Source organism: Rhinichthys klamathensis, unplaced genomic scaffold (assembly GCF_029890125.1).
Source record: "Rhinichthys klamathensis goyatoka isolate OS25496 unplaced genomic scaffold, OSU_Roscu_1.1 h1tg000011l_1, whole genome shotgun sequence".
NCBI lineage: Eukaryota > Metazoa > Chordata > Actinopteri > Cypriniformes > Leuciscidae > Rhinichthys > Rhinichthys klamathensis.
In genome coordinates this window covers 20,642,501-20,664,749 of record NW_026606564.1, presented here as the reverse complement: position 1 = coordinate 20,664,749, position 22,249 = coordinate 20,642,501, and the positions used below count along the sequence as shown (strand labels likewise).

Genomic DNA, 22,249 nt, shown 5'->3' with positions numbered 1-22,249 from the left:
AACCAACATTCCTGTCTCTTTTGCATTCCAGGCAAGAGGAAAAGGGGGCAACAGGATGTTGTCACGGCCCTGGTTGAGATGCAGGCAGCTGATGAGAGGCAGCAGGAGTGGCTGGAGAGGATGGAGGACCGCCGTGACCGGCGCTTTGAAATGATGCTGGAGGATGCCCGCGAGGCAAGGCGGCATGAGGCTGAAATAACTCGGCAACACATGGAGCAGTCTGCAAGCTTCAATCAGGCCTTCCTCGGCACACTCAGTCAGCTGGTGCAGGCGTTGAGTAGTCGCCGCGACCCTGTGCCATGATCCGGCCACTAGTGCTTTTCACACAGCACTTTACACTCGTTTACTTTTTGTTTGCACTTGTTTACACGTTTACTTTTTGTTTCCACTACTTCAAATACTTTTTGTTTCCACACATGTTTTCTTCTATTGTTGTTGCACAGCACATTGTACTGTAGCATTTGTTTGATTTTTCAAATTAAATTACTTTTTCATTACCTTGTGTGTCTTGGGGGTCTTTCAGGAGCAGGGTTGAGAAAACACTGCTATAAATGTATGTAATTTTATTCACGTTCCTGTCATCTGGTGTCAACGACACCTTTTGTTAATGTTAATGGCGATTTGGGAGATTATGCTTGCCTTAAATACAAAGTGGTTGGTAATGTGTTACTTTTCAATAGCTAATCTTCAAATATTTCACTCTGTACTCAAATATGATTTTTAAATTAACCCATGAATTTATTTCTACATGGGTATTGCAGAGAGTAATAAGTCCTCTCTTTTACAAAATATGAAGAGGCAGGGTAAATGTAAAATCGATTTATTTTTGTCCATAAAATCAATCAAAACATAGGTAAACAAAACAACCTAACATTTACACAGGTGTGCCTTTGATAACTGTACAACAGATTTAACTGTTCAAAAACCTCATCAGACCCTCGCGTACATCCCTGCCCTCCTCCTCTACACCCTGTGCCAGTGGAACCTCAGGCTCTGCAGCAACAGCTGTATCCCATTCGTGCTGGTAATCCTCTCCATGTCTTTCACAAAGATTGTGCAGAGCACAACAAGTCAACACCATGGAGTTTACCAGTTCAATGTCGCTGTCATTCCTCTTTATAAGGGACCGCCACCTCCCTTTGAGTCTCCCAAAAGCATTTTCTACCACCACCCGAGCCCTGCACACTTTCTTGTTGTAGGTCAGTTGTTCTGCTGTCAGCCGGCCATTGTCAGGGAATGGTTTTAGGAGCCAATTCTGCAAAGGATAGGCAGAGTCTCCTAGCACATAATAGCCAGCATTCACCCCACTGATGTTCCTGGTGCAAGCTGGGTAAAGGCTTCCACGCTCGACTAACTCCCACAATGTGGACAGTCTCAGAACCCGAGCATCATGCAAACTTCCAGCCATTCCTGCATATACACTCCAAAATAGTCCTTTTCCGTCGACTACTCCTTGCAGGATGATGGAATGCCAGCCTTTTCTGTTGAAGTAATCGCAGTGGTACTCCTTTGGGGCTATTATGGGTATGTGTGACCCATCAATGGCACCCACACACTGCGGAAGCCCCAATCGGTTCTCAAAGTAGGCTGCCATCTCTTTAAGCTTCTGCCGGTCAGGAAAACATATCTGTTCTGGAACTAACAATGTGCAAGCGGCCATGCAGAACTCCTGGACGCACAGACACACTGTTGTTTTGTTGACTCCAATAAGATGGCCAATACTTCTGTAGTCGCTGTTGGTTGCCAGCTTCCATAGTGCTATGGCAACTCTTTTCTTAAGGGGAACACACACTCTGAAGTTCGTGTCCTGCTTATCCATTGCTGGATGCACCATGGCACAAAGGGACAGAAATGTTTCTTCAGACATCCTGAAGTTGTGCACCCACTGTGTGTGTGTGTGAATCCTGGAACGATCACATCCCACCAGTCATTTGAGCGGCTGAAAGTCCAAATGGTTGGTCTGCGGCACCGATTTTGCACCAGATTGATTATCTAGAAAAACACATAAAGCAAACATAATGTTAATACAATGTAGCAGTGATGGTGGGTGTGTTCAAGTCCTTTAATTATAAGTGCAACTATCATAGGAACAATACATAAGGTATTTGGGAAATTACAACATTGAAAGTGTTACCTTGGACAAAATAGAAGATATACATTTTATAAAATATCCAATATACTGCACCAGATAGTGGCACTTTGGTGTCATTGAAGCACAAAGAAAAAATAGCTTGCAGATATAACTATTTTCGCGAAATTTACATATAATCAGTCATTAACCACAACTAGTATTGCACTTGTAATAATATAGATTTCATACAGATTCATGTGAGAGATTTATGATTTTAAGATGTAACCTTCACAGTGCTTATTAATATAACGTAGTTTACAGTTATCACAGTTAATAGGCCAATATAGGCCTGGTTTCGCAGGCAGGGCTTATTGTACTTATTTATTCTTACCGGAGGGTTATTTGATTTATAATAATATTCCTTAGTTAACACATTACAGTCCATGAAACGAAATACATTGTAATACACGACATAAACAAGTTACCTTAGCTCAAGCTTACCCTTCTGCGTCGACGTTTTTGTCTTGCCTTGTCTTGACTTGCGTGATTGTCTGCCTCGTCCCAGCTCCTTAAAATTTCCCTAATTCCCCTGTATTTTCCGGCTGTGTTTTTCCTTGCAGCCTTTGTTCAAACAAAGCTTGTCTCCTCCTTGTGACAAACAGCCACATGCCGAGAAGCAAGAACAAGATCTGCTGTATGTCCTCCATTGTTGTTTGCGGTTTCAGCTTTCTTCTTTGCGCATGAATGACGTCAAGCGACTTTCCGTCATACACCACACCTATCAAGTGACGTTATCACTACTTTCCGGCATACACCACACCTATCAAGTAGGGTACTGTTGGCAGTGGAAACGCTAGCCGGATCATGGTTTACCGACACGACCCGTACCGTACTGTACTGTACTGTACCACTCAGTGGAAACGAGCCATAAGCCTCTAGTGTGGACTTCACGTTCCAATTTAAGAAAGAACTTACGAACGGCTGCAACCCGACCCGGGTCCAGATGGATTAAAGGGTTGAGTGCTAAAGGATTGGGCATTTCAATTGACTGGTGTTTTTACCCAAATGTTTCAGCTCCTGTTGAATAATAAGGTAGTTCCTAGTTTATGGAAATTATCAAATACTGTTTCGGTACCGAAAATATCTAATAAGTCAAAGGATTTTAGACCAATAGCTCTTACATCTATTGTGGGTAAATGTAAAAGAGTGCTAACTAGGCATATTAGGACTGATGTAATAAAGATGTAGACCCCCTGCAGTGCTTATTAGAGAGCTGGGGCACTGATGATGCCACTTTAACCTTATGTAATTAATGTCTGAACATATTCAACAGACCACAAATTATGCTAGAATTTTTTTTTATAGATTTTAGTTCAGCATTTAATACAATTAAGATGTTCTTTTACAGAGATGATTTGATTTAGGGGTTGAATGGTGGCCTCATCTGGGATAAGAGACTTTCTTTTAAATCGCCCACAAAAGTTATTGTCAATGGTAAAGTTTCAAACACAATTATTTTAAAGGGGTGGAATAATGCCCCTTTTTACAAGATGTCAAATCAATCTCTGATGTCCCAGAGTGTGTATGTGAAGTTTTAGGCATTTCACCGATGTAGCATATAGCATTAGCTCCTTAGCCTGAGCTAACTCGATCACGGTGAGCTAGGTGGGCGTGGTTTCAGAAACCTGGCACCTCAGCTCCACCCACACCCCGCCTCTTTGCCCATTTTCTGTTATCCTGGAGTGATGCGCTGCCAAGATGGCGATGGCCGGCTCCGCCCACTTTTGGCTTCAAAAATGCTCTTCAGAAACCTACGGGTGACGTCACGGACACTACGTCCATATTTTTTCACAGTCTATGGATGTAACGTGCAGATGTTGTTTATGCTCAAACAGCAACATTACACACTAACTAAAGTTAGAAAACAGAAATCCTAATGAACCACCCTTCAAATTCAATTTAGAATTTTGCACACGCAAGTTGAAAGGCCTTTGGTTGTGGATAGTAAAACATTTCTGCAACATTAATCAAGTTCATTGATAATTGTGCTTGCACGTGTTAATCATTTTGATACTATATTCATCCCATAGAAAACGATATATCTCAAAAAGCACACTATCAAATTCCAGTTAAGTGAGTTAGCGACGTACAAGGAACGGACCCCTGGATCCAGCTCTCCCTTTGTTTTTTGAGTTCACCCAGTGTTACACCAACACCACTGAATGCAGTGTTACAATGTGTTACTTAAATAAATGTTAAATAAGTGTTACTATGGAGCTAATGATATGACAAAATGATTTGAATTTGAATTGTGTACATTTGAATTATTTGCAAGTGTAATCAAACAAAATTGAATTTTAGGTGGTAGTTTAAATAGTTCTGAATTTGATTTTTTTTAAACGAATATTGAACATTTGAAAGTTAACAAATTGAAATGTTTTTATGGCTGAATTTTATAGACATGTATTTTCAAACAGCTAGTTTTTTTGTTCTGAATTCTTATACTGCAAATATTCAGTTTTAAAAAATACAGATTCAAGTTTTCAAGATGAAGAAATTCGGAACTTCAAATTCAGTTTTCTAAAATTCAATCTCAAAAATTCCATCTCAAAAATTAAATCTCAAAAATTCAGATCTTACAGAAAGTAGGTCACAGGTGGAGCGCAACTGGAAGAAAACTAAACAAGAGGTATTTCGGATTTTTTATTGCTTGAGGTATTATTGCTTACAGAGAGGCCTTAAAAGCTGCTAGATCTGCTTATTTTTCAACCCCATTAGAAGAAAATAAACATAATCCAAGGTATTTATTTGAAACAGTGGCTAAACTAACGAAAAAGAAAGCTTCAACCCCAGAAGTGTCCAAGCAACACAGCAGTAATGACTTTATGAACTTCTTCACTTATAAGATCGATATTGATAATATCAGGGACAAAATTATAACTATGCAACCGTCTACCACAGTATCACATCAGGCAGTGCATTGTAGTCTCCATGAGGAAAAATTTGATTCATTTGTTGCTATAGGAGAGAAAGAATTTTCTAAATTCGTTAATTCATCTAAATCAACAACTTGTATATTAGAGCCTATACCGACTAAACTACTGAAAGAGATGCTTCCAGATGTTATAGATCCTCTTCTTACTATCATTAATTCGTCTTTGTCTCCAGGATACGTACCTAAAAACCTTTAAGCTGGCTATGATAAAACCGCTTGTTAAAAAACGCAACTTGATCATACAAAATTAGTTAATTACAGGCCGATCTCGAATCTGCCTTTTCTATCAAAGATATTAGAAAAAGCAGTATCCTCACAACTGTGTTCCTTTCTAGAAAGAAATGATGTCTGCCAGTGTTGGGCAAGTTACTTTTAAAAAGTAATTAGTTACAGTTACTAGTTACTACTTCCAAAAAGTAACTAAATTAGTTACTCAGTTACAAATTTTAAAAGTAACTAGTTACTTAAGAAAGTAACTATTGCGTTACTTTCAAGTAAAATTAAATTTTAAATGCTCAAATGTGACCCCACCTCTACCCCTCTTTAACGGAACTTACAATACATGTGCATGTTCAATTATTTATGATAAATCTGAATATTATAATGAAATGGACACTTAATACAATACATTATTAACAGAAACATGAAACATTGTACACACATCTAAAAAACAAAAATGTTGCTGTGGGACTAGCCTCCAATCAAATGCCATGTAGATATTATGTTTATATAGTGGATCAATGCAAATAACACAATAGATGTTTTGGAACTTTTGATATTTATTGCCCCTCAACAGGCCACAACTGGGCAAAATTAAATTAAGCTTGTTAAGCTCGTCGCCATACCTGTCTCTCGTTGACTGACTGGCTTGCTTGTGTTGTTCATTGTGTGTCCTGTCCTGTCCGACTATGCGTTATGATGGGTCGTTCGCAAATTCATGAGCGTTAAGCCCCGTTCACACTACAAGCGACTTTGTCGCTGCATGTCGCCAGTGGCTGGCGATGAGGTCGCTAGTGGGAGTTCCCACTACTGGTTGCCTTTATGAATGACATCCAATGATGTGGAGAAGGATCATACGTGCTCCGCTCCTATTGGTTGTCGCTCCCGAAAGTCGCTCCTCATTTGCATAAAGTTAAACAGATCTCAACTTTGTCGCGTCGCCAGACACGCCCCACCGGTCGCCAACGGTCGCTGTCGCCGGAAATCGCCAGCTCCCCATTGAAATGAATGGTATCGCGTCGCTTGGTCGCGTGTAGTGTGAACGGGGCTTCAGCCGTTAGTGATGATGGATCGACTCGTTCGCGAATGAGCTTTTGATGGGTCGTTCGCGATTCGCGAATGAGGCGACTCTAAGAGCCGGCTCTTTTAGGTGAACGTCGGGAGCTGGCTCGCATATCTGAAGAGCCGACTCTATGTTTACAAATTTAGCCTATAGAAATTAAATAATTATGTAATAAAAATTTAAATATTATAGTCAAAGTCATTTAAAGAGCCGTTTGTGAGCCAAAAGAGCCGGCTCTTTTCAGTGAGCTGAGTCAAAAGTGCCGAATGCCTACTACTATGCGTGCTTTCGAACACCCGCCCAACTCTACCTCTGATTGGCTTACAATGACATTTTACTCTACCTCAGTCGTCAGCATTTATGCGCTTGTCTCGTGCTCTACCCACTAACCAAGGAAGAACAGTAAAAAAAGTATTTGCCTCTCGCTCAGAGATCTAGTTGGTCTGATGAAAAAAAAAAACCCAGCTTCATCAGTTATAGTAACGCGCCGCATTTTTTGGCAGTAACGGGAACGGCGTTATTAAGATGAGAAGAGTAATCAATTAGATTACTCGTTACTGGAAAAAGTAATGCCGTTAGTAACGGCGTTATTTATAACGCCATTATTCCCATCACTGATGTCTGCGAGGATTTTCAGTCAGGATTCAGACCGTACCATAGTACCGAGACAGCTCTCATTAGAGTCACAAATGATTTGCTCTTATCATCCGATCGTGGTTGTATCTCTCTATTAGTGTTACTTGATCTTAGTGCTGCATTTGATACTATTGATCACAACATTCTTTTAAATAGACTAGAAAGCTATGTTGGCATTAGTGGAGTTGCACTAGCATGGTTTAAATCATACTTATCTGACCGTTATCAGTTTGTAGCAGTAAATGAAGAGATGTCTAATCGATCACAAGTTCAGTATGGCGTAACACAAGGCTCAGTACTAGGACCGCTGCTGTTCACTCTGTACATGCTACCATTAGGAGATATCATTAGGGAACATGGAATTAGTTTTCACTGTTATGCCGATGATACTCAGCTGTATATTTCTTCAAAACCTAACGAAACTTACCAATTCACAAAATATTGTTACATGAGGCAAATGTGGATAACTGATTAAAAACAATTTTCACAAAAATTTTTGACATTAATAGCAACTTAGAAATAGGGCTGAAATTATTAAGAAGAAGTGGTTGGCTTAATCTTTTAAACTATATCCTCAAGCTCAGAAAGGGATATTTGTTCAAACCGTTCAAATAAAGCAGGGGGGTCAGAGTGGTCATGGGGTCAGATGGGTCATGACTGCACATCGTAACAGACCGAGAGCATCCACCTTCCCATAAAATAATGTAGGAATGCTACGCTGATTTTAGGGGAACTGTCCAGACCAGACGTGGGAACAAGAGAGAAGATTTTCCTCTTAAACAGAACTTGGGGCTTTAAGTTGGGCTAATAAAGTTAACTGAAGTTCTTTCAGAAATATGGTTTAGCAAAATCTTGTCAAATAAACAAAATACAGAAATCTTTCTTTCCTGGTATGTTAGCTTTGTAACTTTTAAACAAGTATTTAAATGACATCAAGGTAGTCGTTTGCTAGCATGTCGGAAGCAGCATCACTGACTGGCTTACACCGGCATGATTCATACAACAATTATAAAACAATCTGTTGACATAAAAAAGGATATTTACTTTTGATACTGAAGAACTTTTAAAAGGAAGTACTTCTATACTTTTTACTCAAGTAAAAATTGGTCTTTACAACTTTAACTTGTATCCATACTTTCACTCAAGTAAGTGAGTTGTGTAGGCTAGGCTACTTTGTCCACCTCTGATTGTTTAAGAGAGACTTTAAAATAGTCATGAAAGCTAAATTATTATAAGCTAAAGTTTAACATTATGTGAAAACATTATATGTGATTTTACCACAACTGTCTTAACATCTCTCTGACTTAATAGAAAATACCTTGATAAATGTAATAACATTTAATAAGTGTCTTTCTGTTGTCAGATGCTTTCAGAGGGACGCGCGGATCGTCTGTCAGAGTGATGATGATTCAGAAGACAGGCGAGCGAATCAAAGCCAGAGTTTGACGGAATCACTTGAACATTTCAGAGGTGAAACAGATGGAGGATGTTTGAATCTTCTGTGAATGAATCTGAATGTGCTTCTCTCAGGGATCCTGAATCTGCTGTCGTGATGATCCTCGTCGACTGCCGTTCAACAGCACCATATCCAGAGTTTCATCACACCATCAGCCACTGAATGAAGCTCCTGTTCATGTGTTTCTTTATACTAACTGTCACCCTGACGGTGTGTGTCCACTGGCAGAGAGCGAACGTTTTCAGTTTATTCCTATGGAAGATGAGCGTCATGCTCGTGCATTGTGGGATTGACAATGGAGAAAGAGAAAGCGTTGAGAGCGTCCGAGAGCGTCAAAATGTTGGGCGGACTTTATGCAAGTATCCAGAACGTGGTCTGCAGTACAGACCTGTGCGGGACGTGTTTTTCAGTCTCATTCCCGCAAACATGTTACCTTCTCCCGCCCGCAACATTCATGTTTTGTCCCGGAAAAGCCAGCATAAAATTATAAATAGATTTTTTTCTGTACGTCAATGAAATACTTTCAAGTTACCTGTCGCCACAACCTGTAGACATGCAGCATAAATGCTCCCGCACTGTTGACCCTCTGGGGCCTAAGGTGTTTTTGGGGTCCTTGAGATGTTTTGACATGCCCTGACATTTGTGCTTTTTTCAGTTATTTATAAACATATTAATGGCACAGGTGAAATTACACTATTTAGCACAAACAGGGCTACCATAATTTATGAGCAACATGTATGTACATGTTTGTATTTTTGAGAGAATATTGTTTATAATTGGTTATTGAAAAAACTAAAAATTAAAGTTTCTGAAATAAGGCCACAAAACACATACTAAATATGTGTCCACAAGACTTTTGACTAATGGATGTTGTCGCCTAGAGTTTTTGCTTGAAAATGATCTGTAAATCATCCTTCCTAACCATAAAACAATACATTGATTTAAATTTTGTAAGGCATGTTTTGTTTGGAAAGGCAATGGCCCTCATTTATCAAAAGTGCGTACACCAAATTTCCAGCGTACACTCAAAACCATGATGACTTTGAGATTTATCAATATGGACGTTGGCGTACGGCACGCTCAAATCCTACGCCAGCTCAGGAGGTGGTGTACGCACGTTTTGAGTTAGTGCGGAAATGCACAGAAAAACAATTCCTAACACCACAAAATGCACTGACAAACTAAAAGATATGATATATTATGACCCACAGTAAAAAAACAACAACAACATAGTAGGCTAATTATAAACTTCAGTGTTTATTTTTGTGCAACATGGACTTAAATTTTTAATTTCTGTGACTTTACCAAAGGATTTGATTTGTAAGCATATATATTCCTTCTAGTGTTGTCAAAAATACCGATATTTCGATAAATATCGAAACTGAAATATCTGAACGGTACAATACTAATTTCCCGAAGTATCGATACTAGCCGAGCGGTCACTTTCACTTCACTCCAAAGGCGCGTTGACAAACACCACACGTGACGCACTCGTCTCATTCGCTCTGGTTAAATAGCAAAAGTGAAGTGAATGGAAAGATTGCGAGGGTAGCGCCCCCGCGACCGGCTTTGGTTGATTGATAAAGAACACCGCGATCGGGCATGTCGGAGAATAGCGCGCACAAATTTGTGTTCCGAAGATAAACGAAAGTCTGGGTTGGAACAACATGAGGGAGAGTAATTACTGACAGAATTTTCATATTTTTTTATGAGCACGAGCGATGCTCAATTTACAAATGAATCACTCTTTTTTTTTGTCGTTTCTGTTTAAAGACTTCATCAAACAAGTTGGCAGATCTGTCTAAATCGGTTCGCGAATCAGTTTGAATGATCTGTTCAGTTTTCTGCACGCACTGAATCACTTAAGCGCTTTCTATTCACACTCGACTTGGAGTTGTAAGAGGAAGATTTAAGAACATCAAGAGCGCTGGATGAAGTGGCCGTGGACCTACAGTTCAGTCTAGTGAAAGCAAATCGGCAAATCTATCAAATTGTTTGCCAGCGATGAAGATCTTTATTAGTTGAACATCTTCGTAAGCTGTCTGTGAATGAATGATTCCACAGGACGATACATTCGATTTCATTTCATTCAGGTAATACATTTTACAACCAAACAGATTATTACGCCACGATAGCACGATCCATCTGCTGTCAAGACGCTGATCTTGACCATGGTGTTGACAAGAGACAGGAATATGATTGCAGACATCACGAACAATGTTTTCATGTGCAGTTTGTTAACGTTAGACGTCGTCTTTTTGTCTGGTACTAATAAAGTTCACTAGCTAAACACTAAGTTATCATTAGCTAGTTCATGCTTACAGCTGTTGGCTAACAATGACTGTACCTAACGTTAGTTGCAGGGCCGTGCACAGACCTTTTTAGGGGCATGTGCTGAAACTGAAAAAGCCCCCCCCCCCCCCTCCCTTTTTTTTTATATCAAGATTATTTAGTAAGCCTACATTAAAGGAGGAAATGGTCTCATCTTCATGACAAATTCAATAAAAAAATATAGCTGCGAGCAGCGATTACGGGCCCAAGCCGGTGGCACCGCAACCCCGGTGCCTTTAGTTACCTAAAGGCACCGGAGTGGCGGTGCCGCCGGCTTTGGCCCTTCATCGCTGCTCGCAGCTATATTCATATATATATATATATATATATATATATATATATATATATATATATATATATAAACAAGCCGGTGGCACCGCCACCCCGGTGCCTTTATATATATATATATATATGTCTACATTGTTCAATCACGCCTCACACACACACACACACTTTTGCAGAGCCCACACCAATGCAAGCTCTATAGCACACATCTTCTCAAAGGTCAAAGCGGAGTTACGATATTGCCCGTCATGCACAGTAACCCTAAAGGCACCGGGGTGGCGGTGCCACCGGCTTGTTTATATATATATATCGTATTATTCTAACTTGTAAAAAACTATTAACTTTTGTTAATATTCAACCATTTCACAACTAACTTTTTTCCATAGATCAAACACAACATAATTATATGGTGGACTGAAACAAAAATTATTAATTAAATAAAATTATTGTTTTCCTCTGAAATAGCAAAAGCATCACACACTAGCTGTACCTGCTCTAAATAAAAAATAGTAATTCAATAAAAATACAAAATCGAACTAAATAAAATAAATTATTACAAAAACAAAATCAAACCAAAGAAAATATATCTTCGAAAAAAAAAGCGAGTGTCATGAGGAAAGGCGCCTCAGGAATCGTCAGGATTAACTCCATGTGTAAGGAATTTTGATTGATTTTATTTGTCACTTGACAATTATTGTTAAATGTGTGCCTGCATAACTTTAATAAGATTTATTTTCTTTGATTTGATTTTGTTTTATATAATTTATTTATTTCGATTTTGTATTTTTATTTAAATACTATTATTTATTTAGAGCAGGTACAGCTAAGTGTGCGATGCTTTTGCTATTTCAGAGGGAAAAAAAACACATTTTATTTCAAAAAGGCTTTTCAATTAAATAAAATGTTCAAGCTTTGTTTTCGTTTTATTATTTTGTTTGTTTTAAGCTTTGTTTAATTTATATTGTTAATCATCTGACACAAAACAAATGCATAAAGTATCATTTTAACTTTTAAAAAACTATTAACATTTGTTAATAGTACATTGCCTGTCTTTTGTTAATAGGACAAAACATAGTTATTATATTTTATAATATTTTATAAATATATAAAATAAACATTTGTAATGAAATCGTTCAAAAAAATGATATTAGCATTGTTTTAAACTTTGAAATAGAAGTAGCGCAATGCCTGGCCACTCCCGCGCCGCCTCCTTTTCACAATCCGAGGGAACCGTCTCCGGAATATTAACCTCACTCCTAGAAGTCCAATTCTCATTATTCATGCCTCTTACCTGGGATTGATTGCACACACACACACACACACACACACACACGCACGCACGCACGCACTCACACGCACACACACACACACACACACACGTGTCAAGTCACTTACATTTTAGATGCAATATTGACTGTTCTTCTGTTTCAGCAGCGAAAATAGTTAAACAAAGATCACAGCAGAACCATTGCATCTCACAGCAACGTGTTTTCTCATTACTGAATGATTCAGCATTTTGAACAAATTGGTTGACTCAAAGATTCAATGACCAATCCATAAACATCTGTCTCATTCATGAATGACTCAGTCGTTCAAACGAATCGTTTGAACGAATGAATCAATGACCCGCTCATTAAGACGGTCGCCTGGCGACACCTAGTGACGGTTTAGTGTTATTTGATTATACACTCAAAATATTCCACAACAAATCCTTTAAATTTAATGATATTCAGAACAGAACACGAATAAAAAAATTAACTATAATAAAGCCAAAACGAAATAATTTAAAACAAAAGTAAAAGTAAGTGGTGTTAGGCTCACGTAAATCTCTCTTTAGAATCTAAATGTTGCAACATTTGCGATGTATTTGGATGCTAAACTATTCTTTATTACAGGCTTTGTACTTCACTCACGTTCCAATATCGACGGAAAAAATCATCCTCTTCACTTGTGCAAAAATGTGCTTGGAAAAATCACAGTGGAGCGGTGCTTACTGTGAATGATACAAATTGTACTACTGACTATTTCAACATAGCAGTGTAATTTGTATATGTTAGGTTGAATGTTTTATTATTGTGTGTGTGTGTGTGTGTGTGTTTGTGTGTGTGTGTGTGTGTCAGTGTGTGTGTGGGGGTCTGGGTGGCTCAGCGCGATTGAACAGTGAAACATACTCCGTCATTTTCTTCATACAGGACATCATTCAAACGTCAAAGTGTTTACTTATATTTGTGTACACTCGCAATAAAACACAACATTGTGTTTTTGTTAAATAAATTAAATTAATACGTCCCCCGAAATGGCGCTAATTTTAAAATGAAACTAAAATTCTCACGGCTGCACGGGCATTCATAACTCTGCGCGCCCACGGTGAGGGACGAGCAGAACAGAGCGAACGTTGTTTAGTTCATTCCTACTTCCATAGGAATTAATTGAAAAAGCTCACTCTACTCTGCACCATTATTAATGAATTGTGCAGACGTCCTTATTTTACTTTCGCTTTTTACCTGATTTTGAACACAAGAGGGCAGTATAACACTATGTATGATTTGGAAAAAAAAATTTTTTGACTAAACAACCATTCTGGCTGTTTTTAAACTTAAACATTATTCTCTAATTGCTCTCACCATGCCCGTTTCTGAAACTCTGCACATGTCTACTGTCTAATAAATGTGATGTGTCTGTCGGGTTTCATGCAATTTCAAGTATGTTAAGAGTCTCAAAAGCATCAACAAAGAATAATAAAGTTTGATGCGTTGCCACGGCAACAGTATCTAAGATATCAATAATCCTTTCTCAGGTCTACATCTGCCGTGTGTCTACATTATTCACATAAAGTTTGAAGCAAATTGGGTAAAAATAAGAGGGTGATTTCAAAGCCTTTAGGAAGTGACACACTTCCTGCTGCCAGTTGGTGGCGCTATAACTTTGACTCACAATAGTCACATCCATGTGATCGGACTCTTACAGCGAACACACTGCTGAAGTTTCATCAAGATCAGTTAATGTATGCAGAAGTTATAACACACTTCCTGTTTCCTTTATTCGCCATAAATTCGTTTCCTCGCCACGGCCAAACCGTTCGAGATATCAAAAATCCCCTGGCAACTTTTCATCCTCAATGTCTTGACTTCATGCTGACCGAGTTTCGTGGCGATTGGTTGAATTCTCTAGGAGGAGTATATCGAATTCCAGGGGCATACGCTTCCAAACAAACCATAATAGCCGACTTCCTGTTGGGCTGGGGTAAAAAGTAAAAGTACAAAGGATATATGAATCGATGAGATCTATATGTGTACCGAGTTTCATATTATTACATTCAAGCGTGTTTGATTTATGGACCAAGTTTTCGGACCCTGTTCCAGGGGGCGCTGTCGAGCCCCCCTGCCACGCCCGGGTACCAGCTTCAGCCCGGCCCTGATGGCCGCGGGTTCTGACCCGTGTGCAAAGTTTCAAGAGTTTTTGAGCATGTTAAGGGCCCCAAAAGTGCGCTGAGAGTCTCAAAAGTATCCAAAAAGAATATTAAAGTTTGATGCGTTGTCACGGCAACAGCATCTAAGATATCAACAATCCTTTCACAGGTCTACATCTGGCGTGTGTCTACATTATACACATCAAGTTTGAAGCAAATCGGGTAAAGCCTGTTTGATTTATGGACCAAGTTTTCGGACCCCGTTCCAGGGGGCGCTGTCGAGCCCCCCTGCCACGCCCGGGTACCAGCTTCAGCCCGGCCCTGATGGCCGCGGTTTCTGACCCGTGTGCAAAGTTTCAAGAGTTTTTGAGCATGTTAAGGGCCCCAAAAGTGCGCTAAGAATCTCAAAAGTATCCAAAAAGAATATTAAAGTTTGATGCGTTGTCACGGCAACAGCATCTAAGATATCAACAATCCTTTCACAGGTCTACATCTGGCTTGTGTCTACATTATACACATCAAGTTTGAAGCAAATAGGGTAAAGCGTGTTGGATATATGGACCAAATTGTCTGACCCGTTCAAGGGGGCGCTGTCGAGCCCCCCTGCCACGCCCGGGTACCAGCTTCAGCCTGGCCCTGATGGCCGCGGGTTTTGTCCCGTGTGCAAAGTTTCAAGAGTTTTCGAGCACGTTAAGAACCCCAAAAGTGCCCGAAAGCATAAAAAAGCATGAAAAAGCTTAAAAAAAGGAATATTAATGTTTGATGCATTGCCATGGCAACAGTATCTAAGATATCAATAATCCTTTCACAGGTCTACATCTGGCGTGTGTCTACATTATGCACATGAAGTTTGAAGCAAATCGGGTAAAAATAAGAGGGTGATTTAAAAGCATTTTGAAAGTGACACACTTCCTGCTGCCAGTTGGTGGCGCTATAACTTTGACTCACAATAGTCACATCCATGTGATCGGGCTCTTACAATGAACACACTGCTGAAGTTTCATCAAGATTAGTTAATGTATGCAGTAGTTATAACACACTTCCTGTTTCACGTTTCTCGCCATAATTTCGTTTACTCGCCACGGCCAAACCGTTCGAGATATCAAAAATCCCCTGGCAATTTTTCATCCTCAGTGTCTTGACTTCATGCTGACCGAGTTTCGTGTCGTGTGTTTGAATTCTCTAGGAGGAGTATTTCACATTCCATTGCATGTGTTTTCCAAACAACCCTTAATAGCCGACTTCCTGTTGGGCTGGGGTAAAAAGTAAGAGCATGAAGTATATATGAACCGATGAGATCTATATGTGTACTGAGTTTCATATTATTACATGCAAGCGTGTTTGATTTATGGACCAAGTGTTCAAACCCCGTTCCAGGGGGCGCTGTCGAGCCCCCCTGCCACGCCCGGGTACCAGCTTCAGCCCGGCCCTGATGGCCGCGGGTTCTGAGATGTGTGCAAAGTTTCAAGAGTTTTCGAGCACGTTAAGGCCCCCAAAAGTGCCCAAAAGGTAGTAAAATAATAATAATAATAATAATAAATATAGCTGCGAGCAGCGATTACGGGCCCAAGCCGGTGGCACCGCAACCCCGGTGCCTTTAGTTACCTAAAGGCACCGGGGTGGCGGTACCACCGGCTTTGGCCCTTCATCGCTGCTCGCAGCTATATTTATTTATATATATATATATATATATATATATAAAGCCGGTGGCACCGCCACCCTGGTGCCTTTAGGGTTATTGTGCACGACGTGCAAAAACGTAACCCTGCTTTGACTGTCGAAAAGAAGTGTGCTGTAGAGCTTGTATCAGTGTGGGCTCTGCAAAAGTGTGCATTGAGGGCACATGTCAACCGCAAAGTATGCGAGAGCAACCTTCTGAAAGGTCAGGTCTACATCCAGGTCTACATCTGCCGTGTGTTTACATCATAGTAGTGAAGTTTGAAGCAATCAGGTGATTTCAAAGCTTTTTGAAAGTGACAGACTTCCTGCTGCCAGTTGGTGGCGCTATAACCGGGGTGGCGGTGCCGCCGGCTTTGGCCCTTTCACGCTGCTCGCAGCTATATTTATATATATATATACACACACACACACACATATATATATATATATATATATATATGCATAAATATATATATATTGTTTTTTTAAGAGACAAGACAGAATATTACTTGCCTGATCTGATTAGAAAAATAGTGTTTGTGTGTGTGTGTGTGTGTGTGTGGCGTAATTGAACAATGTAGACATAAAGACATACTCCGTCCTTTTGTTCATACAGGACATTATTCAAACTGCAAAGTGTTTACTTATATTTGTGTACACTCGCAATAAAACACAACATTGTGCTTTTGTCAAACTATAAACTCTTGTCAAACTGTAAACTACAACTGTCACCCAACCAAAATCTCTTACACACACACACACACACACACACACACACACAGTTTAAAAGCAAAAAATATCAAACAATCCTATTTAAAAACAGTCTGTGGGAGCCATCTTTTGGACATTCATCATATCGCATTGGTTTTCATTTCTTGTCATCAAACAGAGCCCTAATCTGTTTATTTTTTCAGTTACACATTCTACATTGATTAAAAAAGAAAAATCAAAGGTGTTTTTATTTTATACAGAAATAAATAATCTATCATTCAGATGAGAATAAAGTTAGTGTTAGTTCAAATTTTAAGGAAAACAAATATATGATCTGAAATATAGCACATTCATGTAAAATTCATTTAGGTTCGATTACCAAACATACAATCTTAATGTAATTTAAAGCAAACAATACATTTAAAATATATGGGTTGTATGACTATTTTTTAATATAAAAAGATATATATCCAAAAAGACAAGGTCTAAAGTTTAACAAGGGTTAAACTCTTATCACTGTAACAGACACAATCACACACACAATCACACACACACACACAAGTCAAATCACTTACATTTTAGATGCAATATTGACTTTTTTTCTGTTTCAGCAGCGAAAATAGTTAAACAAAGATCACAGCAGAACCATCGCGCATCTCACAGCAACGCGTTCTCATTACTGAATGATTCAGCATTTTGAACGAATCGGTTGACTCAAAGATTCAATGACCAATCAATCCATAAACATCTATCTCATAAGTGTTTACTTATATTTGTGAACAATCGCAATAAAACACAACATTGTGCTTTTGTCAAACTGTAAACTACAACTGTCACCCAACCAAAATCTCTTTTTTATTTTATACAGAAATAAATAATCTATCATTCAGATGAGAATAAAGTTAGTGTTAGGTCAAATTTTAAGGAAAACTCTGAAATATAGCACATTCATTTAAAATTCATTCAGGTTCAATTACCAAACATACAAATCTTAATGTAATTTAAAGCAAACAATACATTTAAAATATATGGGTTGTATGCCTATTTTTTTTTATATAAAAAGATATATATCCAAAAAGTAACAGACACAATCATACACACACACACACACACACACACACACACACACACACACACACACACACACACACACACACACACACAAGTCAAATCACTTACATTTTATATGCAATATTGACTTTTTTCTGTTTCAGCAGTGAAACTAGTTAAACAAAGATCACAGCAGAACCATCGAGCATCTCACAGCAACGTGTTTTCTCATTACTGAATGATTCAGCATTTTGAACGAATCGGTTGACTCAAAGATTCAATGACCAATCCATAATCTGTCTCATTCATGAATGACTCAGCCGTTCGAACGAATCGTTCGAACAAATGAATCAATGACTCGCTCATTAAGACGGTCGCCTGGCGACACCTAATGACGGCTTAGTGATATGTTTAAAAGTATCATTCTTTCAAACGATTGTTAATTAACTCATATTTGAAACATAAGCTATATATATATATATACACACATATATACACACAAAAATAAAATAAAAACACATTTGAAGCGTGTTTGCTTACTAAATTGTGAGCAGAACGAAAGTTGCAGCAAATATCAGCAACAGGAGTCAAATTTCATTAATCACGAGAGTGAAGAGCTGACTGAAAAGATGATGACGGAATAGGCTATTTTATGTAAAAGCGCCTATTTAAGCGAATCTATCATTGTACTCTTTTGTTGTTGTGTTTTCCGTGAAAAATAATAGACTATTGAACTCACAATTCAAGCAATTGGCCCCCGATATTGCACTAATTTTAAAGTGACACTAAAAAGTATGCGGCTGCAGTGGCATTCATTACGGTGCGCGTCCATGGCGACGAGCGAGCAAAACAGAGCGAACGTTTTTTCATTTCTACTTCCATAGAAATTCATTCGAGCGCACTGTGAGCGCCACCACTATAAATGTCCTTACTTTACTTTCACTTTTAACTTAGCGATATAAAAGCCCCCGGTGTTACACGTCAAATAACCGGTGAGAAAAAATTCTCGGAGTCACATAGCAGCTACCTATATTTAAATACAACAGGCCTACCTGATTTTGAACACAAGAGGGCAGTATAGCCCTATGTATTATTTGATATATTTATTTTTTAACTGAATAGTGCATCCTGGCTGTTTTTAAACTTGTACATTATTCTTAAATTGAAAACAAGAATAAAATGGGTTTAGTTCTGATATTTGTATAATTTTATCTAGAAATAAATGGTGTATAATTAAATTTTTAGAAGATATGAGGCTTTTAGTGTTTATTGTTTTTTACATGACTTTAATCCCTCGCCATAGCAAAACAATTAGAGATATTCAATAGATATTCACAATTATGCTTCTTTAATGTATTTTCATCATGTTGAAAAAGTTTGGTGGGAATAAAATAAACCACTTAAGAGGAGTGGGTAAAAATGTAGAGCCTGGTTTTGCAAAACATCCACATTAAGACCAAAATAGCCCACTTCCTGTTGGGCTGGCTTAAAGTTTGGCCCGATGAGATCTATATGTGTACAGAGTTTCATAATATTACATGCAAGTGTGTTTGATTTATGGACCAAATTTTCTGACCAAGTTAATTTAATTAATAAACTAATTATATAAAACTATTTTCAATGCACTACAATTCAACTGGTTATATGCCTTTACTTATTAATACAACTTATTTAAAAAATACAAGGCGTAAGACATTTTTTTTTCTTTTTTAATGCAGGCCAAACCACACAGCAGTCAAATGGTTAATCTAGCCCCCCTCCCCCTCCCCACACTCACAGACACACACACACACACACACATAGACGTAGGCTCAGAGAGAGAGAGACATAAAATGACAATTTTCAAACCAAAATATCTGACTTCCTGTTGGTTGGAGCTATTGAGTGTAAATTAGAAAGTTGTCTGGCTGGAGGAGAACAATACACATACCGATTTTTATTACTGTAGATAAAATCAATCCCCCCACTTTTGACAAAAGGTGGCGCTACTGAGCCCCTCACCACGCCCGTTTCTGAAACTCTGCACATGTCTACTGTCTAATAAATGTGATGTGTCTGTCGGGTTTCATGCAATTTCAAGTATGTTAAGAGTCTCAAAAGCATCAACAAAGAATAATAAAGTTTGATGCGTTGCCACGGCAACAGTATCTAAGATATCAATAATCCTTTCTCAGGTCTACATCTGCCGTGTGTCTACATTATACACATAAAGTTTGAAGCAAATTGGGTAAAAATAAGAGGGTGATTTCAAAGCCTTTAGGAAGTGACACACTTCCTGCTGCCAGTTGGTGGCGCTATAACTTTGACTCACAATAGTCACATCCATGTGATCGGACTCTTACAGCGAACACACTGCTGAAGTTTCATCAAGATCAGTTAATGTATGCAGAAGTTATAACACACTTCCTGTTTCCTTTATTCGCCATAAATTCGTTTCCTCGCCACGGCCAAACCGTTCGAGATATCAAAAATCCCCTGGCAACTTTTCATCCTCAATGTCTTGACTTCATGCTGACCGAGTTTCGTGGCGATTGGTTGAATTCTCTAGGAGGAGTATATCGAATTCCAGGGGCATACGCTTCCAAACAAACCATAATAGCCGACTTCCTGTTGGGCTGGGGTAAAAAGTAAAAGTACAAAGGATATATGAATCGATGAGATCTATATGTGTACCGAGTTTCATATTATTACATTCAAGCGTGTTTGATTTATGGACCAAGTTTTCGGACCCTGTTCCAGGGGGCGCTGTCGAGCCCCCCTGCCACGCCCGGGTACCAGCTTCAGCCCGGCCCTGATGGCCGCGGTTTCTGACCCGTGTGCAAAGTTTCAAGAGTTTTTGAGCATGTTAAGGGCCCCAAAAGTGCGCTAAGAATCTCAAAAGTATCCAAAAAGAATATTAAAGTTTGATGCGTTGTCACGGCAACAGCATCTAAGATATCAACAATCCTTTCACAGGTCTACATCTGGCGTGTGTCTACATTATACACATCAAGTTTGAAGCAAATCGGGTAAAGCCTGTTTGATTTATGGACCAAGTTTTCGGACCCCGTTCCAGGGGGCGCTGTCGAGCCCCCCTGCCACGCCCGGGTACCAGCTTCAGCCCGGCCCTGATGGCCGCGGTTTCTGACCCGTGTGCAAAGTTTCAAGAGTTTTTGAGCATGTTAAGGGCCCCAAAAGTGCGCTAAGAATCTCAAAAGTATCCAAAAAGAATATTAAAGTTTGATGCGTTGTCACGGCAACAGCATCTAAGATATCAACAATCCTTTCACAGGTCTACATCTGGCTTGTGTCTACATTATACACATCAAGTTTGAAGCAAATAGGGTAAAGCGTGTTGGATATATGGACCAAATTGTCTGACCCGTTCAAGGGGGCGCTGTCGAGCCCCCCTGCCACGCCCGGGTACCAGCTTCAGCCTGGCCCTGATGGCCGCGGGTTTTGTCCCGTGTGCAAAGTTTCAAGAGTTTTCGAGCACGTTAAGAACCCCAAAAGTGCCCGAAAGCATAAAAAAGCATGAAAAAGCTTAAAAAAAGGAATATTAATGTTTGATGCATTGCCATGGCAACAGTATCTAAGATATCAATAATCCTTTCACAGGTCTACATCTGGCGTGTGTCTACATTATGCACATGAAGTTTGAAGCAAATCGGGTAAAAATAAGAGGGTGATTTAAAAGCATTTTGAAAGTGACACACTTCCTGCTGCCAGTTGGTGGCGCTATAACTTTGACTCACAATAGTCACATCCATGTGATCGGGCTCTTACAACGAACACACTGCTGAAGTTTCATCAAGATTAGTTAATGTATGCAGTAGTTATAACACACTTCCTGTTTCACGTTTCTCGCCATAATTTCGTTTACTCGCCACGGCCAAACCGTTCGAGATATCAAAAATCCCCTGGCAATTTTTCATCCTCAGTGTCTTGACTTCATGCTGACCGAGTTTCGTGCCGTGTGTTTGAATTCTCTAGGAGGAGTATTTCACATTCCATTGCATGTGTTTTCCAAACAACCCTTAATAGCCGACTTCCTGTTGGGCTGGGGTAAAAAGTAAGAGCATGAAGTATATATGAACCGATGAGATCTATATGTGTACTGAGTTTCATATTATTACATGCAAGCGTGTTTGATTTATGGACCAAGTGTTCAAACCCCGTTCCAGGGGGCGCTGTCGAGCCCCCCTGCCACGCCCGGGTACCAGCTTCAGCCCGGCCCTGATGGCCGCGGGTTCTGAGATGTGTGCAAAGTTTCAAGAGTTTTCGAGCACGTTAAGGCCCCCAAAAGTGCCCAAAAGGTAGTAAAATAATAATAATAATAATAATAAAATATAGCTGCGAGCAGCGATTACGGGCCCAAGCTGGTG

General features: G+C 39.3%; 1 protein-coding gene across 1 annotated transcript; it reads right to left on the bottom strand.

Moving 5' to 3' along the window:
* Nucleotides 1–910: 910 nt before the first annotated feature.
* On the bottom strand, nt 911–1,867 carry LOC130096257 (uncharacterized). Its single transcript, XM_056262906.1, has one exon. The coding sequence runs from the start codon at nt 1,865–1,867 to the stop codon at nt 911–913; it is 957 nt and encodes a 318-aa protein (XP_056118881.1).
* Nucleotides 1,868–22,249: the final 20,382 nt, after the last annotated feature.

Bases quoted from the DNA above. Each gene is read 5' to 3' on its own strand.
- LOC130096257 (XM_056262906.1), bottom strand. From the start codon at position 1,867: ATGTCTGAAGAAACATTTCTGTCCCTTTGTGCCATGGTGCATCCAGCA.